Here is a 27335-nt window from a genome sequence, read left to right on the forward strand (position 1 = left end):
TCTTTATTCAACAGATAATTACTTGAAGCAGGCAGGTCTCTTGAGTTTGAGGCCAGCCTGTTCTATAAAGTATAGAACAGCCAAGGCTACACAGAGAAATGGGGGTGGTGGTGGTGGAAATAACAGCTACTTCGGGTTAAACACAGATTGATGATCCAGAAGGGTAGAGATGAATGTTCAGCTTCAGTCCTCTTGAGAGAACTCAGAAAACAGGAAATGACGACACTGCAGTAAGTGTTGACAGGTGTTTCATCTAAGGCCCTTTTCTGGCCCTCCTCTTAGAGGTGTCCCACAGTCGGCTCCCCAAATCCTACTTACTATATATACATAGATCTTGTGAAAGTTCCTAATTAATTAATTAGTGCACTATGGAGGTGGCTGCAGAGCACCACTGAGCTGTGTATCCAGTAGGGTACTTTAACTAGAAAAGAAGGAAGTAGGTGAAGGAGTTCGCAAAGAATATGGGATACGTGCTAACTGCCGAGGTTTACATATTGCACAAACCAACTGGGAATATTTTACCTTGGTGAACTTTTTGTTTTTGCCTTGGCGGTTTGCTTTAAAAAAAAAAAAAAGAGTAGGGGCTGGAGAGACGCTTCAGCATGCTGTTAAGAGCAACGACATTTTTTCCAGAAATCCCCCAGTTCGATTCCCATGAACCACTTAGTTGTTTACAGTCATCTGTAGTGGGATCTGATGCCCTCTTCTGGCCTTTAGGTGTATATGCGAATAGAGAACAATTTACACTTGAAAAAAAAAAATGTGTGCGGGTGCGCCCTCGGGAGTCCTGAACTGGTATGGTACGCTGGAACTGGAGTACAGGTGGTTGTGATATTCCTGTTATAAGTGCTGGGAACCATGCTGTGGTCTTGTGAAGCCCGGGCTGGTCGGCCTCATCATGTATGGCCAAATCAGGACTCCTGCACCATTTCCTAAAGGCTTAAATTCCAGTCTTGGGACGCTTCATCCAATGAGAGGGCATTGCAATGAAAGCTAGACTTAGAAGCACATGTTCTTAGCAGAAGGTTAACAGGAAATAATAGTTCCAGTTATTAAGCGATTAAAATTCTAGATCTTTTGCCCTCTCAGGAGAGTAATAAGCCTATGAATACTTGTATCGGAACCCACGCTATAAAAAAAATGCCCAGAGCTGATGCTTCAAAAAGCCTTCTCAAATCTTGGAGCTATACGGCTGCCCCTAATGCCAGGGCAAGGGTGAACTCTGCTCGGTCCACCAGAGAAGCTTGGTGAAGCTTGGGCTTGGCACATCGCCTCTCTCTTTCCGCACGCCACTGCACTGCATAAAGTACTGTCGCCTTCTGCGTGGGCTTTCTGCATCTTAAACGAGTCACCTCACTTAACTCCGTGAGCATCTTAGGCTGAGCGGAGCCCGCCCCAGACCAACTGACTCGACCAAAGACCTTAGCATCTCATTGAAAAGATACCGCCGCCGCCAACTCACTTCTGGGGCACGACCGTCACACACCCTCCCCTGAGCGGAAGAGCTTTCAGCCAGGGTTCCGCCGTCGTCCCTCCCCTCGGTCTTTTTCACCGCTAGGGGCGGGACTTCCGGTCTCGTGCTTCCGAGAGAGCCAACCGGGGGCCGGCTGTGAGGTCCGGTGTTCCGAATATCGTCCTGCTCCGCTGTGCAGGTCACCGTCGCCCACGGTGCTCGCCGGCCCCAGGGTGCCTGTCCGCGGGTTTGGGGGGCGCCATGGAGGCGCCGCCGCCCGCACCTCGCAGCTTCCTGTGCCGGGCCTGGGGTCCCTTTCCCCGAGTCTTTGCTGCCGGCGCTGTGGCTGCGGATTCCCAAGGCTTTGCGGAGGATCGGGAGGCGCACTCCCGCGTCTCCGAACCCGGTTCCCCGGAATCCGGATGGGACCGCCTCCGGCAGCTGTTTGCCAAAGAGTAAAAAGGCCTCGGGTTTGTGGGGAGGGTGACTGGGGGGCGCCGGCCGCGGCACGTGGGCCTAGTGACGACGCTGACGTTCTCTCTGCCCTGCTCGTAGTGTCCTTCTGCACGTGGTTGGCACGCTGGTGTTTGAGGCACACTCATTCAAAGTCACGCTAATCGTACCCTAATTGTATATATTAGAAAAATCGGACCACCCCTGTTATTGTCATATGGTAATCACTGGGAACTGTATAAGTTTACACTAACATTCTTTTTCATATTTCATTTGGTCTCAGACTTTGATCTTTCTTTACCAGTAGTGGCCCTATATACTACAAGTGGGATTGGGGAGGGGCAGAGAGAATTGTCAATTTTGTTTTATTTTGCACAAGAAACTAGAAACAGTGACAGCTCTTCTCCCTTCTCTGCCCGCTCTTTCCTTTCCGCCCCCGGGTTCCCACCTGCATTTTTATGTGTACGTTCATTTTGTGATATGTGCACAGAGGCATCGGAGCTCCGTGAAAGTGGAGTTTACCTGTCAGCAAGTCAGCAGGCAAGGATTCTAGGAACCGAACCCCGATCAGTTTTTATGCAGATGACTTTTTAAAGTTCTGTTCAATGGAAAATTTAAATTATGGCAGTTTTCTTATTAATGTGAATGTAAGGATTTGTTTCCTAAAGACTTTTAACTTCTTTTGTGCATGAAGGCAGAGCGTAGTGGTTGAGAGTTAGGGTCACACACTTTGAGAAGAAAGCTTGTCATCTAATGGTTCCCTTAGGAGGGGCACTGCAGCAGTGCCATATTGTTAAACTGTTTTAAAGAGTCCATCCTGGAAACAAAGTTCTAGTTTTTATGTATTTGAGAGGCATAACATGAATTAAACAGCTCTTCCTTACTTTAGATTGACCTGTGCTGCCTACTGCATAGTGAATTTTCTCAGGACTTTTTTCCCTTGTACGATTTTAAAGCTAGGCATGGAGGCCCGAGCCTGCAGTACCATCCCCTGAGGTGAAGGTGGGAGGATCAGGAGTTCCCAGGCAATGTGAGATGCTGTCTCAATAAAGAGATGGCTCTCGCTGTGCTCTTCAGGCGGGCCTGGAACTCCCGGCCTCAGAGATTTTCCCACCTCAGCCTCTCCAGCAGCGTGAGCATAGCCTGGGGCCATTGTGATGGCTTCCAGTGCTCTGTGTAGCGCCAGTCTGAGTATATCATAAAGCCAGTGTTTAGTAAGGCTTTTGACTTTTTTTTTTCCTAAAAAAGATTTTTATTTTTTTATTCATGTGTTTGAATGTCTGCATGTATGTGTGTGCACTGTGCAGGTGCTTCATACACAAAGGGGTAAGGAGAGTCAGATGTCCTGCAGTTGGAACTGCAGACATTTGTGAACCCTCATGTGGGTTCTGGGAAGTGAACCAGAGTCCTCTGCAAGTACAGCAAGTTCTCTTACCCATTGAGCCATCGCTCTGGCCTCTGGGCTTTAACATCTTTAGAATCCACATTCCAGATGTTTGAAATTCATATTTTATGTGTTGCTCTTAAAAACCTCATGAATTGGGTGGGAAAGATGGCTCGGAGGTTAAGAGCACAGGTTGCTGTTCCAGAGGTCCCGAATTCTATTCCCAGTAACCCTGTGGTGGCTCACAACCATCTGTAATGAGGTCTGGCGCCCTCTTCTGGCATGCAGGCAGAACACTGTATATGTAATAATAAATTAAAAAATCTCGAGTTCATGTGGCGTTTATTAGCTTAGAATTTAAAAATGGAAGTATTAGAAATATACCAAACTGTGCTTATTAATGAGTTTTCATAGATGAGCATATCTGTGCAAGCAACACCAGAAATTGTTACCTGTATCCCAGGAGCTCCCCCTTGTGCCCTTTCCTCCAAGGCCAGTTATTATCCTGGTTTTCTAATAGCATAGAGTGCATTTAGTGTGTTACTGTTTCGGTTTTGGAGCAGGGTTCCATTATGTAGCAAAGGCTGGCTTCCAACTCATGCCTCCCCTTCCCCCAGCCTCCTGAGTGCTGTAATTGCAGTGTCCACCCTTACACCTGACCTGTGCTGCTTTCTGCAGCTGCTGTCATTTCATCCGTTCTGCCCGTCACAGAAAGTGTGATACCAGCATTTGGGATAATTTGGAACACAGTATTTTGAATAACGTCCCAACAGCATTTTCTTTTTTGGGTTTTAGTGAACAAGAGGAAATTCCAAAGGAAGTTGACTATATCTTGAGGGCAGCTGTTTCAGCAGGCATCATTGGCTGGGCGTATGGAGGAATACCTGCTTTTATTTATGCGAAAAAACGCTACATTGAACAGAGTCAGGGGGAGATGTATCATAACCGCTTTGATGCTGTGGTAAGTATTGAAATGCTAATAGGGAAGCACCAATTTTACTATTCTCTGTATGCTTCAGATTTGTTAGGTATGTCAGGGTGAAGAAGTTAGATCTACACTTAGCAGCAATGGAACACTAATGCTAAAGTACCTAGATGAATTTTCTTCTTCAGCCACTGTCTAAAAGAAAGATCATTGTTTTCTAGTGTAGCATCTAACGATAGATTACCTACTGAATTTGCTGCATGCCTCTTTAGAATCCATTAGTCTGAAACAGTTTCTGCTAGTCTTGGGCAGTTTTGAAGATTGTAGACCACTTGTAGAATGCCGCTTAATTTAAATCTGCTTGATAGTTTCCATCTTAGGATTTCTATTGCTGTGAGAGACACCATGACCATGACAACTCACAGGAAGGAAAACATTTAATTGGGGCTGGCTTACAGTTCAGAGGTTTAGTCCATTATCATAGTGGGACATGGTGGCTGCAGGCAGATGTGATGCTGGAGAAGGAGCTGACAGTTTTATATCTTGGTTGGTAGGCAACAGGAAGTGATCTGAGACACTAGGAGAGGCTTGAGCATATATGAGACTTCAAAGCCTACCTCCGCAGTGACACACTTCCTCCCACAAGGCCACACCTCCTAAGTAGTGCCACTTCCTTTGGGGGCCATTTTCTTTCAAGCCACCACAGTTTCTCATGATAACATTCAGATTTGTGAAAGGCGAAAGATTTAGAGGTTCTGAAGAGAATCCCTCCACTCAAAAACCAAAAACATCAGATTTGTGGGCCTTGAGATGGGTCAGTGGCTAAAGACGCTTACTGCCATGCTAGACAACCTGAGTTTGGTCCCCAGGATGGGGGCAAGGAGAGACCAGACTCTTAATAAATTGTCCTCTGACCCATGTGTATGCCATGGCACACTTGCACAGGACAGACAGACAGAGGGGAGATTTAGACGTGTTTTGTGCAGTACCCTAGAATTGATATTTCAGTGCCTTGTTTCAGAAACATCCTGTTTGTTCTCTGACTCTTGATGTGAACTTTAGTTACTTGGGTAAGATGAGATTTGCCGGGTTCCTATAATATAAGGTTACTATGTTTTCTCTTTTAAGGAAATACGTATTTTACAGATTCTTGTTAGAAACCCTGAGATTTTATAAATATTCCATTTTAATTTTCCCTGTGCTTTTAGAATTCAATTCATTCTTACTCGAAATGGTTTTTACTGACATGATTGTTGAAGAGCCTTTTTCTAATTCTTTTTTTAAATTTATTTATTTATTAAAGATTTCTGTCTCTTCCCCGCCACCGCCTCCCATTTCCCACCCCCTCCCCCAGTCAAGTCCCCCTCCCTCGTTAGCCCAAAGAGCAATCAGGGTTCCCTGCCCTGTGGGAAGTCCAAGGACCACCCACCTCCATCCAGGTCTAGTAAGGTGAGCATCCAAACTGCCTGGGCTCCCACAAAGCCAGTACGTGCAGTAGGATCAAAAACCCATTGCCATTGTTCTTGAGTTCTCAGTAGTCCTCATTGTCCGCTATATTCAGCGAGTCCGGTTGTATCCCAGGCTTTTTCAGACCCAGTCCAGCTGGCCTTGGTGAGTTCCCGATAGAACATCCCCATTGTCTCAGTGTGTGGGTGTACCCCTCGCGGTCCTGAGTTCCTTGCTCGTGCTCTCTCTCCTTCTGCTCCTGATTTGGACCTTGGGGTCAGATTTTTATTCAGTAGAGTTATATTCCATTGCTGTCATTTGTTCTGATACTCCATTTGGCATGTATTTGGCATGTATTTGGGACTATTGTAACCTTTTAGGTAGTTCCTCTGGCCTTGAGGTTTTTGGTTTTTTTTTTTTTTTTTTTTTTTCTTTTTAAGAAGGGTCTTACTTGGTAGTTCAGACTGGCTTTCAGCTCACAGTATTCCTGGCTGACTCAACTTTTTTCTATTCCTTGAAAGTAGCTATTTCTTCAAGGAATTCAGAGTTGTTTTGGTTTTGTTTTAGGCAAGGTCTATCTGTATAGACCTGGCTGTTCTAGAACTCTCTCTGTAGACCAGGCTGGACTCGAACTCACAGAGATCCTCCTCCTTTGCCGTCCCAGTGCTGAGATTAATGGCGTGCTGTATCACGTCTGGTGGAACTACTGTTTCTTTTAGGGAAGATTGGTATTTAGAAATCAAGCCCCGGGTCCTCTGTGTGCTCTACTCTTCCAAGGTATTATTGTTTTTGTCTGGGGGAGAGAGAGAGGGAGGGTACATGCGTGCGTGTCTGTCTGTCTGTCTGTCTGTGTGTATGTATCTTGATCCATAGTTTGTGCATTCAGACACTAGGTCAGTATTGTTAGCTATCTTTTAAAACTATGAGTTCATACTGATACTTTTTTAAAATATTTATTTTATTTTTTTAAGTTGGGGGGGGTGTTGCATGTGCATGTGTGTGGTATCCGCCTTGTATGTGTAGGTGTCTGCAGAAGCCAGAGAAAAACATCAGATCCCCTGAGTTGAAGTTACAGGAAGTTGTGACCTGTCCTGCATGGGTGCTGGGAACCAAGCTCAGGTCCTCTGCAAGAGCAGCGAGCCTTCTTAGCTGCTGAGCCATCTCCAGTTCTCCCAGCCCCTATACTGGTTCTTTGTAGAGAAGTTTTGACTTGCCGAAGGTCATGTAGGAGTTTGGGTCATCATGTGGATTTTCTTACAATCCTTACAAATACAAATTTTATCTCACGATGTTATACTAGACCCGATGTGTGATGGCTAATAGATAAAAATATGCTCTGGAGACAGCCTTCTTACCTTTCAGTTCTGAGGTTATTCCTTACCGCCCTATAGATGCTAGTGGTAATCTTCCCGCGGAAGCTCTAGTTAGCGCTAAGACACTTCCCTGAAGAGAGTGGAAATGAGGCAATGGGTTCACTTTTTATTTTTTTTTATTATATTTTTTTAGTTTTTATACATTTATGCGCAGATGTGTAGAATGTCGAGAGGACAGTGTTGGGAGTCACCTTCTACCTTGAGCGCCAAGGTGACTATGTTTCTACCACTGCTCCCTGTACTCTGGCTTGCTGGCCGTCCAGTTTCTAGGTGACTCTTCTGTCTCCTCCCATCTCGCTGCAGTGTGCTTCAGTTCTGATGTGGGTTCCAAGGCTCAGACTTGGCTTGTAGGCTTTAGTGGCTAGCTCCTTTTGGCTAAGCCATTAGCTTTTTTTTTTTAAATTTTGTATAAAGGGTTATCAGTAAATATTTTTTTCTTCTCTTCTTTCCCTTCATACCTATATTATTTTAATCCTTGGTTTTAATTGTTTCTTCAGCATTTGTTTTTTTTCCCACACATTTCTTTTGAATGTAAAAAGTATTGTTATTTCTGATTTTATAACTGTCATTGGGCTTACTGCTTAATTGGCAGACGGTTACTTGAAGCTAACACTTTTTGTTTTTCTTTTTTTGTTTTTTTCCTGAGACAGAGTTACTATTGCAGTTCTGGCTGTCCTGGAACTCACTCTGTAGATGAGGCTGACCTCGAACTCAGAGAGGTCTGCCTGCCTCACAGGTGTGCGCCTGACTGAAACTAGAGCTTCTTAAGCCTTTCCCTCCCTCCCTCCCTCCCTCCCTCCCTCCCTTCCTTCCGGTGGGATTTACAATAAAATTATTTTTTAAATATGTATGAGTGTTTTGCCTGTGCACAAGTGTGCATGCGCATGTGTATGTGTGTGTGCCATGGGCATGCCTGCTGTCTGCAGAAGTCAGAAAGAGGGTGTTGGAGCTAATGGCACTGGAGTTATGGATTGTTAGGAGCCACCATGTGGGTGTGGGGAACTGAACTTAGGTTCTCTGGAAGGTTAGCAAGTGCTCTTAACTGCTGAGCCGTCTCTCCAGCCCAACAGTGAACTTTATTGATGGTACTTGAGAGTAGCCCTAAGCCCCTGCACTTCTTCTGGGGGTCCGCGATGGAAACTGAGGGAAGATGCCCAGTGCACTGGGGGTTGAGTTGGGACCCAGAAGCAGAGGATCTTGTGTTCTTGTTGGGATGGGTACTCTGGGGCTTCTAAGTCCTTGAAGGCCAGGTGAGTGGGATCCATCACTCTGTTGCCTACCTGAATTGATTGTCATACCAGAAAATGAGCTTGACAGGGTGGTCATGGAGGGCATTGACCTCAGCATCAAAGATGGAAGAGTGGGTATCACTATTAAAGATGCAGGAGATAACCTGGCATTTGATAGAGCTCTGTGTGCCCTTTAGGGTGGCTTCCGATCTGTATTTCACTACCTTCTTGATGCCATTTTATTTGGCAGTTTCTTCCTCAGGCAGCAGGCCAGACTCGTGAGAATTACCGAGGGTGGGAACCTGGAAGACCATGTCCGGAAGCGCCCCCTTAGCTCTGATGCACAACCATGGCAACACTAGTAGTTGCAGAGCCACCCCACAGCCCCATGCTTGTTTCCCAAAGGGCTGGCCATGGTCTTCTGGATTGGAATCGATGAAGTTCTTCCATGATGCTGGAGTTGTCATGGATGACCTTGGCCCAGGGGGTGAGGATAAGGGTAAACAGTGGTACAGAAGGTACTGCTTATGGTTTTGAGTGAGCTGTTAAACCCGCCGTGGTTCACATCTATCACAGGCTTGGGATCATCAGAAGGGGCAGAGATGATAACGGTTTTGGCTCCACCCTTCAAGTGAGCCCTGAATATGCAGGTAGACTCCACAGGGTGTTTGTCACCAGCGTCACTTCATGTGTTATTGATGGGATCTCTGTCCTGGAACATGGAGATGGCTTTCCCTGTGATGACGGGTTTCTTCTCATTGTGAGCCATGACCATGCTGTGGAACTTGCCGTGGTTGGAATCATACAGGAACATGTAAACCATGTAGTTGAAGTCGATTAATGGTCATTGATTAATGGGTCATTAACTTCTTAGAGATAAAAGTAGCTCTGGTAACCAGGTGCCCAGTACAGCCAAATACTTCCTTCCAGTCTTCACCATCATGTATCAGGGATGTAGCTGGCACTGCATGAGAAGATATGGTTGTCTCTCAAACAGGGAGGAGCCAATAGCATCTTAGCCCTTTTCTCTTTGACTCCCAAGGTGTTGCTCATGTTAGTTCTTAATGATCATTCTAGAATTTTTTCCCCTATGTTTCTATTTAGGTGTACCTGATTAATTTGCAGCTGACATTTCTGCAGTACAGTTTTAGAATAAGGAAAATGTCAGAGTATCTTGGAACCTCACCGCATTTTAACAAATTATTTTTAGCAAAGTGCACACCGAGCTGCCACGAGGGGCTTCATTCGGTATGGCTGGCGTTGGAGTTGGAGAACTGCGGTCTTCGTGACCATATTCAAGTAAGTTCTCAGTTGTGCAAGAGAGTCTTCATCTTTGGGGGGTAGGGGAGAGTCTCTTGGTGACCCAGAACACAGTGCAGTCTAGACTGGCTTCAGACTGTCATTCTCCTGGAATTGAGACATGTGCCACCATGCCAGGGTTCTTTAGGAGAGCATCCTTTGAGCAAGAGGTGCTATGAAACTGAACACGTACATAAACTTGTCTCTTAAAAATTCTTTTACATGTATGTGTGTATCCATGTCCGTGTCTGTGTGCAAATGCCTGTGCCATAGTGTACATGTGGCAGTCCAAGAACAACGTGGAGGAGTCAGTTCTCCGTTCACCGTGTAACCCTGGGGACCGAAGCAGGCCAGGCTTGGCTGCAGAGTCCTTACCCAGAGTCATGCCACTGACCCCGTAGTGCCCTTTTCTTAATAACTTGTATGTGCATGAGAAATTGGTTCAGTATTAGTTCTGCATCCATGATAGAGCTCTACAACTAGGGTCAAAAACAGGTATAGATTTTGTTTTGTTTTGGTTTTTTTTTTTTTTTTTTTTTTGCTGTGAACATCTTGCTGTGAAACTCAGGCTTAAACTTGCTGTGTAGCCAAGGCTGGTCTCAAACTTGAACTCTTCTTACCCTCCCAAATCCTGAGATTACAGTGTGCTGCCATGCCAGAACTAGAATCAAAGTTATGAAGAAAGGACAATTCTGCAGATCCCTTCTTTCTAAATTGCTATTTCTGAATAAATATATGTTTTAGGAATTTGATTCTTTTTTTTCATTCTTCAGCAGGTTTACCTAAAAACACATAGGCATGTTAGTCTAGAACACGCCAAAGGGGCCTAGACTAGGACAAGGCTTTCAAATACAGGGACTTTTGCTGTTGTTGTTTCTGGGTTCTGTTTTTGTTTTTAAGGCAGGGTCTCATGCAGCCCAGACTGAATGTGTAGCTGAGGATGACTTTGGATTTCTGATTCTCCTGACTCCTAATCCCCAATTCGGGGGTTAGAGATATGAACTCCCATGCCTAGTCTGGTATGGTGCAGGAATTGAACCCGCACCTTGTGCGTGGTAGGCAAGCACTCTGCCAACTGAGCTGCCTCTTTCGTCTAACAGGGTGTTTAAACTATCATTCCAATGAAACAGCAGTTAGCAAGGTGAATGGCGTGTGCTTTTAATGAAATGTTTTGTTTTTCCTCCTTCTTCCAGCACAGTGAACACTGGACTAACAGTGTATCGAAATAAAAACTCCTTGAGCCATTTTGTCATTGCTGGAGGTAAGGTGTTTTATTCTTGTTCATATTTTAATTTCACATATGGTTGAGAATGTATAGGATTTATGAATCAGAACTGTGGAATTTTTGATTGACTTCACACTATATCCTTTTCAATATTCATAGAAAATATGCTTACAAATAGCCTCATAGTTGACCATTGGCAGTTATTAAAGCAGACACCATCTTTGCTTTCATTAAATTTTACCCATGAGGATGGGCAAAAACAAACAAACCAAAAAACCCCAGCTCCTATGACAGAAAGTAGCAAATAATGGGACATGGACAGGTCATTGAGTCTTTGAGATCATCAAACTGACAGCTGCAGGTTGGGGAGGAGAAAACTGTAGGATAGTGGGATAGAGGAGCGTCAACAGGAAATCGCTGGAGATGTTGTTTCAAGCACAGGGAAGGGAAGTAGCTTGAGGTGAGACAGGTGTGAAGAGGAAAGGGTCAGACTTTCTCGTGGTAAGAGTTTGGTTTTGTTTAAAGCTCTTCTCTCGCGGTGACACACCACTTAAAATGAGCATTAAAAATAGAGTAAAGGAGCCATGTGTGGTGACAGGTGCCTTTCATCTTTACACTTTGGACCCTCTGGAAGAGAGCACAGGAAAGTCCACATCTAGGAAGTTGTTTAAAGCAGTCAGGGACTTCTAACCTAGCTACCCTAAGGTTCTGATCCATTTGGCATGAGCCACAGACTAACAAACCAGGCTGGATTTTAATGGAACTGTTGAGGAGACAATAAAACCAGAGGTAGCTGCTTGAGAGGCTGAGACAGGAAAATCATCTGAGGCCACAAGTTCAAGGCCAACCCAGGCAGCAGGTAAAGCCTCTGTATCTTAAAAAATAAAAAATAAAAAAATAAGAAAGAACAAAAACAAATGGAGAGTCTAGCCTATGTCCATCCTGGGTCGGAGCTTCATCGCGTGTGCCTCAGAGAGAGGGGAGCATGGCGTCTCTGCTCCAGAGCAGAGTTGTCGAGTCTGAGCTCACTTCCTCTTCCTCCCAGCATTCTGTTTACACCACCCACCTATGTTTTAATCTATGAGGCCAAGCAGTTTCTTTATTGCTTAACCAATGAAATCAACAGATTGATATATGACGCTCCCACATCTCTCCACTTGACGTCTTTTTACAAATGTGGTTCATGAGCCCTTGCACCTCGCTCCCTAAGAAGCTGCTCCCATAGTTAAGCCAGTGTTTCTGATGATTTATATTCTCCCTGAGTATTTTAAAAATCTTGCCTTCAAGAATTAAGCAAATTGAGTGCCTTTGGGGGGGATTTCCTGTGTGATCCTAGAATGACTTGTGCCGAGAAAGTATAAGAAAATTTAATTAAGATGGAATTTCCAGCTATGACTTTTTTATCTGATTTTCATTAAATTCAATAAAATTATTTGACCCTTGCTTAAAAAAAAAAACAAATGGAGAGGGTAATAATGGTGATCTATGTGTGCTCAGGAGAGACTAGTGTGGGCCTTAGAAGCTGTTTTTCTTTGGTCGTATGTGAGTTCTGTGGACACAGTGTGAAAGCTAGAAAGGACAATGTAAACTGAAGTTCTAATGCATTTGCTAAGCCACAGACAGGTTTGTTGGCCAAGCTTTAATCACAACGTACAAGGAGTTGTTGACTGACTCTTCTCAGGAAGCCAGACATAAAAATAAGAACTCAGAACAGACATCAGTGGCTCTGCTCTTCAGGAAAACACATAGATTTGATCTAGGCAAATCACTACCTAAATGCAGACCCTCAGCATGGGAGGGACACGGTTCAACTCAGGAGCTGCTAAAATATATTGCTTTATGAGTCCGTTTTCGAGCTGTAAGTTGTAGCACATGCCCATAATCCCAGCACTTGGAAGATGGAGGTGAGGAGATCAGAAAATCAGACTCATTTTTGTCTGTGTACAGAGCTTGCGGCTAGACTGGGCCACATGAGCCTTTGTCTCAAAAAGAAAAAGTTCATTTCTCTCTCTCTCTCTCTCTCTCGTTTTGTTTTTTTTTTTTTTTTTTTTTTTTTGTGTGTGTGTTTTTGAGACAGAGTTTTTCTGTGAAACAGTCCTAGCTGTCCTAGAACTCGCTTTGTAGACTAGGCTGGCCTCGAATTCACAGAGATCTGCCTGTGCCTGCCTCCCTAGTCCTGGGATTAAAGATGTGCACCACGCAACCCAGCAAAAATGTTCATTTTCAACAGTAATAGCAACAAGACATGGAAAAATATGGGGTGGGGTAGAAGTTACTAACAAATAGAAGGGAACTACATGTTGGAAAGAGCTGACGAACCCAAATAATGTCAAATCAAAATGTAATGATGAGGATAGGAAATTTTAAAGTAATCAAATCGAAATAGCTGGTGTTGGTAATGAAGTACTGGAAATTAAAAATCCACTAGACAACTAGGGATAAGACTCTGGGTAAAACCACTTGCCATGTAAATGTAAGGGACGAAGTTCAAATCCTCAGAACCTATGTAAGAGCCAGATACACAGCACAAGTATCTGTGATTCCAACACTCCTACTGGGAGATGGGATACAGAAATGAGAGCATCTTTAGACTCTTTGGGGTCCAGCCAGCCTGCTGTAAGCTGTGGAAAGACAACAGAGAGACCGTTATCTCAACTAAGTGGAGAATGAGGACCCAAAACCTGGAGTTCTCCTTTGAACTTTACATACATGCTATGACACATATGTACACACATACACATACATGCATACATGTGCACACATACACCAACACACAAGTGTGCGGTTGTATGTGTACAAAAATATTTTTAAATTTTTACTGGAGAACTGAACCATAGATTTAAGAGAGCAGAGGAAAGAATCAACCAGGCATGGTGGCTCACACCTGTAATCTCATCAACTGGACAGCGAAGACAGGAGAAATACCTCAAGTTTGAGTCCAGTGTGGGCTGTAGAGTAAGACTGTAAAAAAAAATTGTTTTGTTTTTGTTGCTTTTTTCGAGCAGGGGTCTCTCTGTGTAGCCCTGGTTGTCCTGGAACTCATTCTATAGACAAGACTGGCCTCTAACTCAGAGATCTGTCTGCCTCTGCCTCCCGAGTGCTGGGATTAGTGTGTGCCACCACCACCTGGCTAAAAAAAGTTTAGCCAGGTGGAGGAACAGAGTTGAATGAACTTGAAGCTAGATTAGTACAGATCATTTCCTCTGAAAGACAGAATTTTAGGAGTGAGGAAAATGTACTGAGTATACTAATGTGTAATGGAAATACTAGCTAGAGAGGAGAGGGAGAAAAGCAGGCAAAATATTTGGGGAAAAGAAGCACAAATAATAGCCTCTCCAAATCTGAATGTGTTAATATGTTCATCTAAGAAGTTCAGCAAACTCCAAGAAAAATAACCGTGGAGATTCACACCTTGGCAGTTTATACCTAAAGTGGCTTCTTTTGTTTTGGTTTTTAACTGAGGCTTGACTTTTATAACTAAGAAAGCCCCATATTGCTGGGCTGTGGTGGTGCACATCTTTAATCCCAGCACTTAGGAGGCAGAGACAGGCGGATCTCTGTGCATACCAGGACAGTCAAGGCTGCACAGAGAAACTCTGTCTTGAAAAACCAAAAGAAAAAAGAAAAAGGAAGAAAAGTATCTTTTCCTCAATTAGAAACTCCCTCTTGATCCTGTCAGGGACACACTTATGACACCGTGCCCTGTTAATGTGCTTGTCTGTTTTGCACAGTCTCATAAGGACCATATACTTTAGCACAAACACCTGAAGTCTGCCTGGTGCACACTGCGTGCAGATTTAGATGCTTTCCAGCTTCTTGGTATAAGCTAAACAGCCCATGGCCAGGGCTTGGAGCAGCCTAGGCTTGTTAGAGGCTGTACTATTGGAAAGCCTATGATATGTTAAACACTGAACAATTTTAAGTGCCTCTACATACCAGAAAAACTAAACTGGCCTTTCATCTCAGTTATTAAATGAAAAGCAATCAAATAAAAGCTATAATTGTTTTTGTTTTAATAGAGAACTTGCTAAACTATATAGCATCTGTCTAAAATGCTGATTCTATGAGCATAGCAAAACATTTCCCTAAAGAATTAGGGAATATTTCCATGTAAAGTCCAAACATGAATAAAAAACAATATATAGCATACTGGGGTTGTTTGCAGAGCTGTTGGACAGACTTCGGAGAGTTAGAAATAAAGACTAATTGTACGGGTCTGTCTAAACTAAAGGTGATATATTAGATCCATGAAGAGAGGATTGACAGTTCATGGGCTTCATAACAGTTATTAATTGTGTGGAAAAAAATCAAATTGCAGCAGTATTTAATATAATGAAATATAAGATTCATTAAAATACTTAAGTAAAAATTGATGAAATGTTAGGGGGAATATAGCTGCATATGTATTAGCTTTCTGAGTAGGAACATATATAAATATATATGTTTGTTTATGTGTATGTTTTAAACATAAAAATTAAGTTATAGGAAATTATATATAGTTTATGCTTTGATTGGCATAAACTACTACAGAAGACATTAAATGTGAAATGGTCCCTGAGTAATTATGTGTTCAGATAGTACTCAATAAAAACTCCTATATATCAAAAAGAAAGGTTATCTTAATTGGCAATGAAATAAACAACAACAAAAAAGACTTAACTGACATAAATAACACAGGTGACTAATTACTCACCTTTCTCTATAGTTAAGAGAAATATAATTTAAGTTAGCTGCCATTTTTAAAGCCTGTGAAATTGGGGCTCATCAACCTAGAATGTAGAAGATCCATATGTGGTTGTATATATCTTTAACTTGAGCTCTTGAGAGCCAGAAACAAGTGGATCAAAAATCTTGGTTGCATAGTGAGTTCCAGGCCAGTCTGTGCTATACAAGGTCCTCATTGCCCCTTTCTCAAAGAAAAAAAGAAGAAGAAGAATGGAAGAATGGAGGGAAGTGTACAATTGCATATTTTGAATTGGAGGTAACTGTGTGTACCTTTTTTGAATAGCAGCATAGTAATTTAAGTTCAAAGCCTTAAAAATGTTCATACCTTGGTGTACTAGTCAGGATTTTCTAGGGGTAAAAGAATTTACAGAATGAACCTCAGTATTATATAGAAAGGGGATTTGTTGTGGTCCAGCTAATCCAACAATGGCTACTTATGAACAGTAGTTGCTCAGTCTGTGGGGCTAGCTGTCTCACCTGGTCTTCAGTGTGTGCCAGAATCTGAAGAAGTAGGCTCTAATGCCAGTGGACGTGCAAGAGCAAAAGTTCCCTTCTTCCTGTGCTTATAGAGGTTTCCAGCTGAAGGTGTGGGCCAGATTAAAGATTCAGATTAGAAGCGCATCTTCCTATTTCAGGTTAAGCAAAAAGCCCTCACAGGTGTGTTCCTCAATTTTTGGACCTTAGTTAATTCCAGATGTAGACAAGTTGACAAGCAAGAATAGCCAGCACACCTTGGGGCTGGAGAGATGACTCAGCAGTTAGCAGCAGGTGTGCTGGCCACACCCCTCCCAAACTCACATTCTGAAATAAAAATTTTTTTTAAATAAAAATCTTCATACCCCTTATCCCAAAATTTCATTTCTGTGAGTTTATTTTAAAAAAGCTATCAAATGTATAAAGATTTATGCACAGGAGTGTCTTTATTTAAAACATTTACAAATAGAAACTGGTGTTAAGATAAAAATTTGTGGAATGTCCAAATGTCCATGCAATCTAGTAATAGAATCGTGTAGGAAACTTTAATATTAAAGCTGACTTTTTTTTTTGAGACAGTTTCTCTGTGTAACAGCCCTGACTGTCCTGGAACTAGCTCTTGTAGACTAGGCTGGCCTTGAACTCACAGAGATCTGCCTCCTAAGTGCTGGGATTAAAGGTATGCACCACCATCATCAGGCCGAAACTGAAAAATTAATGATAATGTAATTTAATAATATATTCAGAGAAAATTAAAAGTTAAATATATATAAATAACATGGCCCTATTTGTTTCTTAGTATTTTGTTTGGAAGACTAGCCGTTTCTGAGTAATGATACTAAAAGTGGTTTTTATTCTTGTTAATTTAGAAAATTTTAAATGAAAATATAATAGTTAAATAGAAATAAAAACCCCAGATAAACACCTGAAAATTTTTGCCACCTACGATGTCCTTAGTTGTATTGTGCAGAATGAAGGGGGAAATAGCTGGAATGTGTGTATCCCAGTTGGTAGCATGCTGGCTTAGCATGCAAGGGGCACCACATAGACTGTAGGTGGTGGTGTATGGCTGTCATCTCAGCACCCAGAAAGTGGAGGCCTGAAGTTTAAGGTCATTCTCAACTCCCTGCTGAGTTACGTGAGACCTGTTTTTAGAAACGAAGATTAAATGAGTGTCCTAGAAATGAAATTGTAGTGAAAAGAGGTGCACCCCCTGTGTGGGTCACCAGGTGGCATCCCATGCTAAATGCTGCCCCTGCAGATCTGCTGCGCACAGTGCAGCCAGCGTGCAGATGGGTGAGGCTGGGAGAAAGGCGTTTGTTGTTGCTGCTCTCTTCATTTTGGACCAAGTTGCCTCAAAGAAGAAAGACATGAAAGAGGTGTGAGCTGTGGGAGAGGTAAAGTGAACTGTCTGTCGACGTTTAAGAGAAAATGGGCAGAAAAAAAAAGTAGAATGGTCGTAGAGTCCTAGGAAAAATGGAGGGCTTTTGTTGGTTTTTTTTGGTGGTGGTTCTTTGGTTTTTGTTTTTGTTTTTTAAGACAATTTCTCTGTGTAGCTCTGACTGTCCTGGGACTCACTCTGGAGACCAGACTGTCATCAAACTCAGAGATCCAGTTACTTACCTCTGTTTCCCAAGTGCTGAGATTAAAGGCATGTGCCACCACTACCCAGTAACACCGAGGATATTTAAAATGTTAAAATATTTTCTTTCTTTGTGGAGTGGACAGAACGTTACCTTCCTGGATGTCATCACACTGTTCATGGTGGTTCCGAAAGTTCACCTGGAGGTCTTTGTTCTTACTGTGAAAGAGTAGAAGTCTAGCATTTAAAGATGACCTAATATTGCCTCTGGTTTTTTTCCTTTTAAATAGCTGTCACCGGAGGTCTTTTCAGAGTAAACTTGGGTATTCGAGGCCTGGTGGCTGGTGGTATAATTGGAGCTTTGTTAGGGTAAGTCTTCACATGGTGTAGTCTAAATGGGTTGTCTACCAAAGGTGTCTATTATAAAGAACAAATTGAGTCCTCACAGTCTTTAAACGGTGTATGTCCTCTACTGACAATGGCTGCGACTGTTCAGTTCCTTATTGTGGGGAGGGGCTAGGAGAGGGTTATTGTTTATGTATACATGTGTATGTCCCCAAGGAGTGTTCCAGGCAGCTGTAAGCTGCCTGATATGGGTGCCGGGAATAAAACTGAGGTTCTCTACAAGAACAGTGTTCATTCTTTATCGCTGAACCATATCTCCAGCTCTGACGGTCCACTTGTTTATTTATAGTCGTCACTGTATAATTAAAACAGTAATAACAGCACCGTGGAGTGAAATAGCATGTATATTCAAGATTCCTTTTTACTGGGTAAAATATGTTTAAACGTCACCAGTTCCTGAAATTACTTGTAATTTGAACAAAAACATTCATAAGGAGCAAGAAAAATGAACAGAAAATTGTTCATATAGGACGTGTGTTTTGTAATGTTTTAAAATTGTATTTGTTTTGTTTAACTGGATACATATTTAAAGTTTTCTTCCCTAGCTAAAATGCTAAAAAATTGAACAATTTCAAACCTACGGAAAAAAATGCTAAGACCCTATGAGCTGGGCGGTGGTGATGCACGCCAGAGGCAGGTGGATCCTTGTAAGTTCAAGGCCAGACTGGTCTACAGAGTGAGTTCCAGGGCAGGCTTCAAAGCTACAAAGAAACCCTGTCTCCAAAAACAAAAACAAAAAGACCCTATAAAGCATGGCTTGGTGGTATACGCCTTTAATCCCAGCACTTGGGTGGTAGAGGCAGGCAAATCTCTGAGTTTAAGACCAGCCTGGTTGACAAAGCAAGTTCCAAGACAGCTAGGGCTACACAGAAAACACTGTCTCGAAAAACAAAGGGGTGGGGGCAGGGCAGGGACAACACACACCTTCTATAAAGACCCATGTCAGGACTGGGAATGTAGTTCAGTAACAGCATTTACCCATTCTGCACAAGGCGAAGTTCAATTCTTAGTACTATTCAACAATCAAACAGCAGCAAAACTCAGACTGCATATGGTTTTTACTTGAATTCACCAATTGCTAACGTTTCCATATTTGTTATTTATATCTCTGTATGTGTATGAGGTACATTCATTCTTCCTTTCTTCCCTTTTTTGGTTAAACTATTTGAGATTTTATAAATGCTTACCGCTAAATGTGTCAGCATGCCTCACCTACGGTAAACTTGTGGTACAGGTACCGCAGTAGGCGTGTTCCAGCTCTTCTATGAAAGGAAGTCTGATTCCAAAGTCCTTCAGCCTCCACAGCAGCACCCAGAGTGGTTCTCCCACAGTTTGCTCTGTTTATTCTTTTTGTTGTTGTTGTTGTTTTCCAAGACAACATTTCTTTGTGTATCTCTGGCTGTCCTGGAACTCACTCTGTAGACCACGCTGGCCTCAAACTCACAGAGATCTGCCTGTCTCTGCCTCATGATGCTGGGATTAAAGGCGTGTAGCTGATCATTCTTGCTTTAGATTTGGGTTAAGTGTTTTTGTCAGGGATGCTGTGTAGGTGCAGTTGTGCCCTTGTGTGTATCACATACCCATTATAATAATGTTAACTTTAAATGTTTGGTATATTGGTTTAGTCTGTGTTGGCAAGGATGGGAGTGAAAGGGATCTGCATGCGCTGTTGGCAGGAGTGTAAGGTGTACAGATAATATCACAGTCAGTGTGGAGCTGCCTTAAAAAAGCCAAAGCAGTGTTTTGTGTGTCTGCACACACCTGTAGTCCCAGCTCTTAGAATATAAAGATGGGCATTCAAGGTCATCTTTGGTACATAGCCAGCTTGGGCTACATGAGAACTTGTCTCAAAAAACAACAGTAAACCAAAATGAACTGTAAAGCTAAAACCGTTGCGTGATTGAGCTATACCACTCCCTGCTATGTACCTGGATGAGTCTGAGCCAAAGTGTATAGGTCTGCAATGTGTGCTTCCTCACTGGGACTGTAAGCCAGACACTCCCTTTCTGTTCCTTGAGGCCACCCTCATCTTTCTCATGCCGTCCATGTTCAGAATCGCAGTACCTCTCCCCACACTTTGGATTGTCTACTTTTGTCCAACCTATAAAGGGCTCTCCCAGTAATCTTTCTGATTGATTGAAATCTGCAAAATCCATGTTTGCATGGGACATGATAAAGTCACAGGTGTACTGTCTCCTTGTGCTCATGATGGAGTGTCTACTTCTCTAGAGGTGGTGGGACCCGGGAAAATGGAGCCTAAAAATGAAGCAGACTAAAGTCTCATGCAGTAGCCAATTTTATTCAGAGCATCAGACACTTTATAGAGTCACATGAGTAAAGTTCTTGTTGGTCCTCCTCTCCTATTTCCTTTCCCACATTTTAGCCATTTTTAAGTGTGCAGTTCAGTAGTGTTATACATATAAATATTTACAGCACCTCCAAAATGTTTTTGTCTTATACCTGTAACTCTATACATCTTAAACTATAATCTTTCTCATCACTATGCCCAGCTATTGGCAACCTTCGTTCTACTTTCCATTTTCTATAAATTTGGCATACACACTGGAATCATATAGTATTTGAATGAATGGAATTACATTTTGTCCTTTTATAACTGCTTTATTTCACCTAGCATAACATGCTTGAGATTTATTTATGTTGTGGAATGTAACAGTTTCCTTTTTTAATGATGCATAATTCTCTCTCTCTCTCTCTCTCTCTCTCTCTGGGGGGGGCATTTTCTTTATCCATTCTGCTGATGTAGTTTTTGATTTCTTTTGCTTAGCAAAGATAATTTTTAATGAGTTTATTAAAGTTCTAGCTAGAAAGAATTTGACTTATGTCAAAGTCAAAACTTGCTCCTTGAGGACATAGGAAAGAAAATTCTGTTTGTTTCTATGATAATTATCTAAATCAGTTTCTTTTGTGTATGTACATGTGTTTTAGTATACACATACATTTGTGTTCATGGGTGTGGAAGCCAGAGATCAGTGTTAGGGTGTCTTCCTCTCACTTTCCACCTTATTACTTTATTTATTTATTGTGTTACTGGGATTCAAACCTAGGACATTGTCCATGATAGGAAATGGCTTTACCACTAAGCTACATCCTCAGCTCCATCTACTTTGTTTTTGTGATTGGATCACTCAGTGAACCTGGAGCTCACAGATCAGCTGGACAGGGTAGTGAGCAAGCCCTAGGGATACTGCCACACCTGGTTTTATATGGGTGCTGGGGATGCAAACTCAACACCCATGCATGGCAAGCACTTTACCAGCCCCTAAAGACGTTTCTTCTTAATTTCTGTGTGCATATGAGTACCTGCGTGTATTTATGTGCAGGGCATCGGTCCTTTGGAGTCAGAGTTACAAGCAGTCTGAACCAAACCTGGGTCCTCTGAGAGGGCAGCAAGAGCCCTTACTGCAACCCCTTCTCCCCAGCACCTCTGCCCGTCCCTATACACAGCTGGTGACATAGCAGCTATCAGTTCTAGCCTCTAGACTAGAAGGTGTTTCCATGGCCCGTCCCTCAAAGCCAGTAGCATCTTCATCTTCTCCACAGGTCTTGTCCTCCAGGGGCTGGTACTGTCCTGAATGAACTAGTCATTCCTTTTTGAGAAGCTTCCAGTTTGAAGCAGCTTAATTAAACTAGTCATATATATGTATTTCCTCCTTTGTCTTGGTTTATTTCTTATTCATAATTTTAAAAAAGAAAGAACCAATTTCTAGATCTGTTACTGTTTTATACCAATCAATGAAGCTACAATGATTGTTTTTCTTTGTTGTTCAAGCCAGGAGGAAAATGGCCTCAGTATGTTTTTCTGTTTGAAAGAGGTGTAAATTGTCAAATGCTTCCATATCTGACAGCGGGTTCTGCTGTTGACGGGCAGGGACAGTCCTGTGTCAAATAGGCTAATGACTTTCTCCTTGAACTTCCTCTTTTCCCTCAGCACGCCCATGGGAAGCCTGATGATGGCACTGCAGGCTTACTGTGATGAGACCGTCCAGGAGAGGAGACAGAAGGACCAGAAGGCATCCCGTGAGCAGAAGCTGGAAGAATGGTAAGGAGCGTGCGAAGACTGCTGGTCTGACTTCCTAGACAGCCCACATTATGACACGGGCTCTCCCAACTACCACACAGTTCAACGACGGTGGTGTGCCAAGCCTTCCGCCCTCTTCATCTGAATTGTCTTTTAATTCTGTTTCATGAAGGGATTGGAAAAATGAAAGACCCCAATTTTATTTTTAGTGTGATCAGGATCTTGCTGTAGGTCTGTCTGTCCTTCCTCCTTTTCTTCCTTTTTCTTTTGTGACTCAGTGGGTTTAATTACCGTTACTACAAGAACATTGGTGCATAGTTGTCTGCAGGAGCATGGCCACCTTGCATGTGGCTCTGTGCTGACGAAAGCATCTTCTGCTTCCCCAGTAACCATGAACTGCCTATAAATAAATATGCAGGGCTGGGGAGGGCCTGCATGCTGGCCCAGGAAGGAATGCTGACAGGCCCGCCTTGTGCAAGTCTCATGCAGGTAATTACAGCTCCTCTGAGGTCACAAGGCTGAGGCCAGTCCATGCCTGGAAGATAGTGTTCACCACATTCTAGTTCCTCCAGCTCTTAACCCTCTGCCTACCTCTGTAATACTCCCCTGCCGGGGAAATGCAGATGGGATACTTCTGTTTTTAAAGTGTCAGCTGAGGCAGGGTGATCACCTTGGTCAGCTTGGTTTATGTAGTATTACTTGGTTTCGCACACACAGACTGTGAGAGAGAGAGCATATGTTTTCTGCTATGTGTCCATATTTGAAATTTTACTTCTTGATTTAGATGAAGAAATGAGGTAGATAAAATAGTTGTTTGTGGATGGGTTGCCACTGTGGTTTATGAAAATGTTTGCTTCTGTCTCATCATTTCATATGCTATAATATTTGTTTTCAGTGCTGGAGACCTTCTCAATGCTAAACAAGTGCTCTAAACAAGTACACTGAACCAAATCTCCAGTGTCTCACCATGTTGCCCAGACTGCCCTCTGAACTTGTGGTCCTCTTTTGTCAGCCTCCTAGTAACTGGGCTTGTGGGCCTGGTTCAGTAATCTCCAGTTTGTGGGCTAAGGTGGTGAGCCTGAGACTGACCCTGTATAGATTGTGCAGGCTCTCCTGGCTGCTGCCTTATAGCACTCCTTAGTGTGGACGCTCATCACGGGTCAGCTCCTTGTCTGAGACGAGAGCTGCTGTCACAGCTGCTGCCTTTTTTTTTTTTTTTTTTTTTGAGACAAGGTTTCTCTGTAGCCTGGCTGTCCTGGAGCTCACTCTGTAGACCAGACTGGCCTTGAACTCAGAGAGATCAGCCTGCCTCTGTCTGCTGTTGCTTTTCTAATTGGACAAATAAGCAGGGTTTTTTTTTTCCCAGGGATTTTATTTGAAGTTCTTTTGGTTACACAGAAACACAAATGGACGTTTGTGATAGATCTACGTAGGTCTCTTCCCAAGTACTTAAGTGCTGTAGAAGACCAGAACCTTGATTCGGAGCCTGGGCTTAAATCTCAGTTTGACATAAACTAGAGTTGGTTTCACTGTTTATTCCTAGGAAGAGCTAGATCAAATGTTTATGTCACTTTTATGTCTGAGCTTCTGTGCCTGAAAATGACAGAGAAATAAAACCATCTTAAAAAATCGTCCTAGCTCGTGCTCTCTCTCCTTCTGCTCCTGATTTGGACCTTGAGATTTCTGTCCGGTGCTCCAATGTGGGTCTCTGTCTCTGTCTCCTTTCATCGCCTGATGAAGGTTAATATTCAGGAGGATGCCTATATGTTTTTCTTTGGGTTCTCCTTCTTATTTAGCTTCTCTAGGATCACGAATTATAGGCTCAATGTCCTTTATTTATGGCTAGAAACCAAATGTGAGTAAGTCCCATGTTCCTCTTTTTGGGTCTGGCTTACCTCACTCAGGATAGTGTTTTTTATTTCCATCCATTTGCATGCAAAATTCAAGAAGTCCTTGTTTTTTACTGCTGAGTAGTACTCTAATATGTATATATTCCATACTTTCTTCATCCATTCTTCCATTGAAGGGCATCTAGGTTTTTTCCAGGTTCTGGCTATTACAAACAATGCTGCTATGAACATAGTAGAACATATACTTTTGTTGTATGATAAGGCCTCAGGACTGCGAGGGTTGCACCCACACACTGAGACAATGGGGATGTTTTATCGGGAACTCACCAAGGCCAGCTGGCCTGGGTCTGAAAAAGCCTGGGATAAAACCGGACTCGCCTGGGATAAAACCGGACTCGCTGAACATAGCAGACAATGAGGAGTACTGAGAATTCAAGAACAATGGCAATGGGTTTTTGATCCTACTGCACGTACTGGCTTTGTGGGAGCCTAGGCAGTTTGGATGCTCACCTTACTAGACCTGGATGGAGGTGGGTGGTCCTTGGACTTCCCACAGGGCAGGGAACCCTGATTGCTCTTTGGCCTGATGAGGGAGGGGGACTTGATTCGGGGAGGGAGAGGGAAATGGGAGGCAGTGGTGGGGAAGAGACAGAAATAAATTTAAAAAAAAAAATCACCCTAGCAGAAAATATAGAAGACTGGCCATAAAGTTATGATAGAAAAATGGTCAAATTTGATTGGGTTGACACTTAAGATGTAGGTGGCCTTGATAATTAAAGAAAGTTACTAAGCTGGGCTGTGGTGGCACACGCCTTTAATCCCAGCACTCAGGAGGCAGAGGCAGGCAGATCTCTGTGAGTTCAAGGCCAGGACAGACTCCAAAGCTACAGAGAAACCCTGTCTCAAAAAACCAAAAAAGAAAAGGGGAGGAAAAAATCCAAACCAAATAAAAAAAAAAATCCCTTGAAAAACCAAAAAACGAAGATAGTTACTAAAATTCTATTTAGGAAAAGGAGTAATCTCTTAGAAATTAGTAGAATTAGATTCTACTCTTCATAAATATGTATCTGTAGAGTTGCCTAATTGGCATCACCTAGATCACCAGTGCAGTCTTAGGAGTTGAGACAAGCTCTGTGAGAACGTTTACATGGTGGTGGGGACTCGCGGTCCCCCGGGTCTGAAGGGGAGGAGGACAGCCCAGTTTGAAATGTATACTTTAGTCTCTCATTCATCTTTTGGGAGAAATGCAGGACAGTGTCCCAGATCTTGTTGGGTGTTCAGTGTCCATTTTGGTGATGTGGAGATCATGGGTAGACAGCAGGGTAGGAGAGAGAAGTGTTGTATTGTGAATGCAAAGACCAATGTTTGCTCATAAGTTGTCACGGCAAAGTAGGGAGGGTGTGATAGACGTTGCCATCTTGTTTGGAGTCTGTAAGGACAAGTGCTGAAGCAGAGCTTGATGCGTGTTTATCCTTTGATCGTAGGAGAAGAAAACTGCAATTCACTGAACTCCTCCCTGAGGAAATTGAAAGTGGCTTAGAGAAGATTCGGCCTGAGGAAGATGCTCAGAGAATCCAGGAGCTGCTGGACCTCCCGAGGAACCCTCCATCACCAGATCAACAAGACAAAGACTGAGGATGAGGGGCTCTGTGTGTCTAGGAATGCCAGTGCCAGGCTACTTCTCGCCCTGACAAATGCAGGTGCTGGCACCTGTGGTTGCAGTGACTTGCTTCTTACCTTCTCTCTCCACAGGAAGAATTAGGCCATCAAAGCTGGTGCCACACACTAATCCCAGCTGCTTGGGAGGCTGAGAAAGATGATGTGCGGTTAGTGTGAGCTACGTAATGAGACCCTGTTTCAAAAATACGTACCCACAAAAACCACAACAGAACCAAGAAATAACCCATAGAATTGGGTTGCATTCTCTTATCTATACTGATCATTGATCCATCTGAATACTTAATATTTCTCTATCTTGCTAGATTTTATGCAAGTAAAGTACTTCCCAAAAGAATAAAACTGGATTGTCTGGATTACCTATTCTCTCCCCAGTCTTTTAAGAATGTTCTCTTGGAGTGACTGAAAAGAGAAGGAACTAGGTAAAAGAAATGGCCTGTGAAATCACCTTCCTCTGGGGCTTCAGACAGTGTGGGCCTCGGTGCATTTAGTTTCGCTTTAATAGGAATAAAAGGTGATTCCTGTGCCATTTGAGTGTGATTTAATGAAATGGAAGCAGGCGGATATTGTCCAGCTTTGTTTCCTCTCCCCATTGCTGAAGGAGCATCTGTGTTCAGTGTACAGAAGATGCAAGAGAAGACACGCCAGCCCTACACCAAGGAGAAGCCGATGGGGAGGAACCAAGACTGAACTACACGGGCAGCACTTCTCTAGTCTTTGGTTTTGCTTTCTTTAGCTTTAGTTGCTTGCAGTTAGCTTTGGTCTGGAAATATTAAATGGAAGATTCCAGGAGGACCAAGTTTCCAAGTTTTAAATGTTGTGCCTTTCTAGGTTGGATGATGAAATCTCACCCCAGGCCTCCTGAGATAGCACATACTCCTTGGCCTGGCATTCCCCACTCTGTGTCTGTCCGTCTGTCACCTGATCTTGGTTATCAAATTGAGTCCGTGGAATGACAGTGCCTGTGTTAAAACAGTGGCCTTTAACAGTGGCTCCAGGGTGCATGGGTAGTGCTGCTGACAGCTCACGCGCACTAAGACAGGCTCGCAGTGTGCCCTTTGAGGGAAAGGGAGCATCACTGCTGTGTTGAGGACCCTGCACTGTGTACAGCTTCAGGCGTCCACTGTGGTCCTGGAATACATCCTGTGGATCTGACGGAGGGAAGGAACTGCTAGCATTCTCTCGGTGAATTGGGTCTACTCTGAAGCGAGGTCTGTAACAACAGCATAGCACAGTGCTAAAGGTGAAGCCTCCAGGGACAAACCACTCACTGTGTGACTTACTGCAAAAGCATTTGATAACCCTGGAGTCTCGCACATACTAGGCAAGCAGCCTCTGAGTTAGAGCCTCAGCCCCATTGGACTTGGAGGCTCAGATTTTTCACTAAGTATGGTAGTATATGTTTGGAAGTAGACATTAAATGAGATTATTTGAGGGTGATAGTATTAAGTATATATTTGCATTTCGTCCTTGACACCCAGCTTCCTGAATCCTGGAAACCACAAGTGATAGTATCTTTCTTTGTACGTGTTGCAGAGTCGCAGGAAGGCTGGTGGCCTCTTGGGGATGAGGACCGGGTCATCTACAAGAACAGGCGCTTCCTGTTCCGGCTCACAACCTCTGCTTAGGGAGATGAGCTGAGAAATGTAATCACTGTGCCTGTGAGGCTTCCCTGACTGCCCAGCTGGACAGTGGCGGAGTGCTGCTGGTTCCCAGAGGCGGGCCTGTAGGGAAGGTGCAGAAACTCCTCACTTCCCCATGTTTTGCCCAAGGCATGTTCCAGTTAGGTGTGTTTC

At 43.3% G+C, this 27335-nt stretch overlaps 1 protein-coding gene across 1 annotated transcript; it reads left to right on the forward strand.

The window, feature by feature from the left end:
• Positions 1–1596: 1596 nt before the first annotated feature.
• On the forward strand, positions 1597–25898 carry Timmdc1 (translocase of inner mitochondrial membrane domain containing 1). The gene is made up of 7 exons (XM_041673473.1): positions 1597–1908; positions 4086–4251; positions 9474–9562; positions 10756–10823; positions 17859–17937; positions 21923–22033; positions 25347–25898. The coding sequence occupies exons 1-7, from the start codon at positions 1715–1717 to the stop codon at positions 25495–25497; spliced, it is 858 nt and encodes a 285-aa protein (XP_041529407.1). The 5' UTR covers positions 1597–1714; the 3' UTR covers positions 25498–25898.
• Positions 25899–27335: the final 1437 nt, after the last annotated feature.

Source organism: Microtus oregoni, unplaced genomic scaffold, assembly GCF_018167655.1.
Source record: "Microtus oregoni isolate MIOR12 unplaced genomic scaffold, Mior012 000023F_ref0000262, whole genome shotgun sequence".
NCBI lineage: Eukaryota > Metazoa > Chordata > Mammalia > Rodentia > Cricetidae > Microtus > Microtus oregoni.

Excerpts from the sequence above, each read along its gene's own strand:
- Timmdc1 (XM_041673473.1), top strand. The coding sequence starts at position 1,715 with ATGGAGGCGCCGCCGCCCGCACCTCGCAGCTTCCTGTGCCGGGCCTGG. Across the intron at positions 4,252-9,473 it reads ATAACCGCTTTGATGCTGTG|CAAAGTGCACACCGAGCTGC; the intron begins GTAAGTATTGAA and ends AATTATTTTTAG. Across the intron at positions 22,034-25,346 it reads GAGCAGAAGCTGGAAGAATG|GAGAAGAAAACTGCAATTCA; the intron begins GTAAGGAGCGTG and ends CTTTGATCGTAG.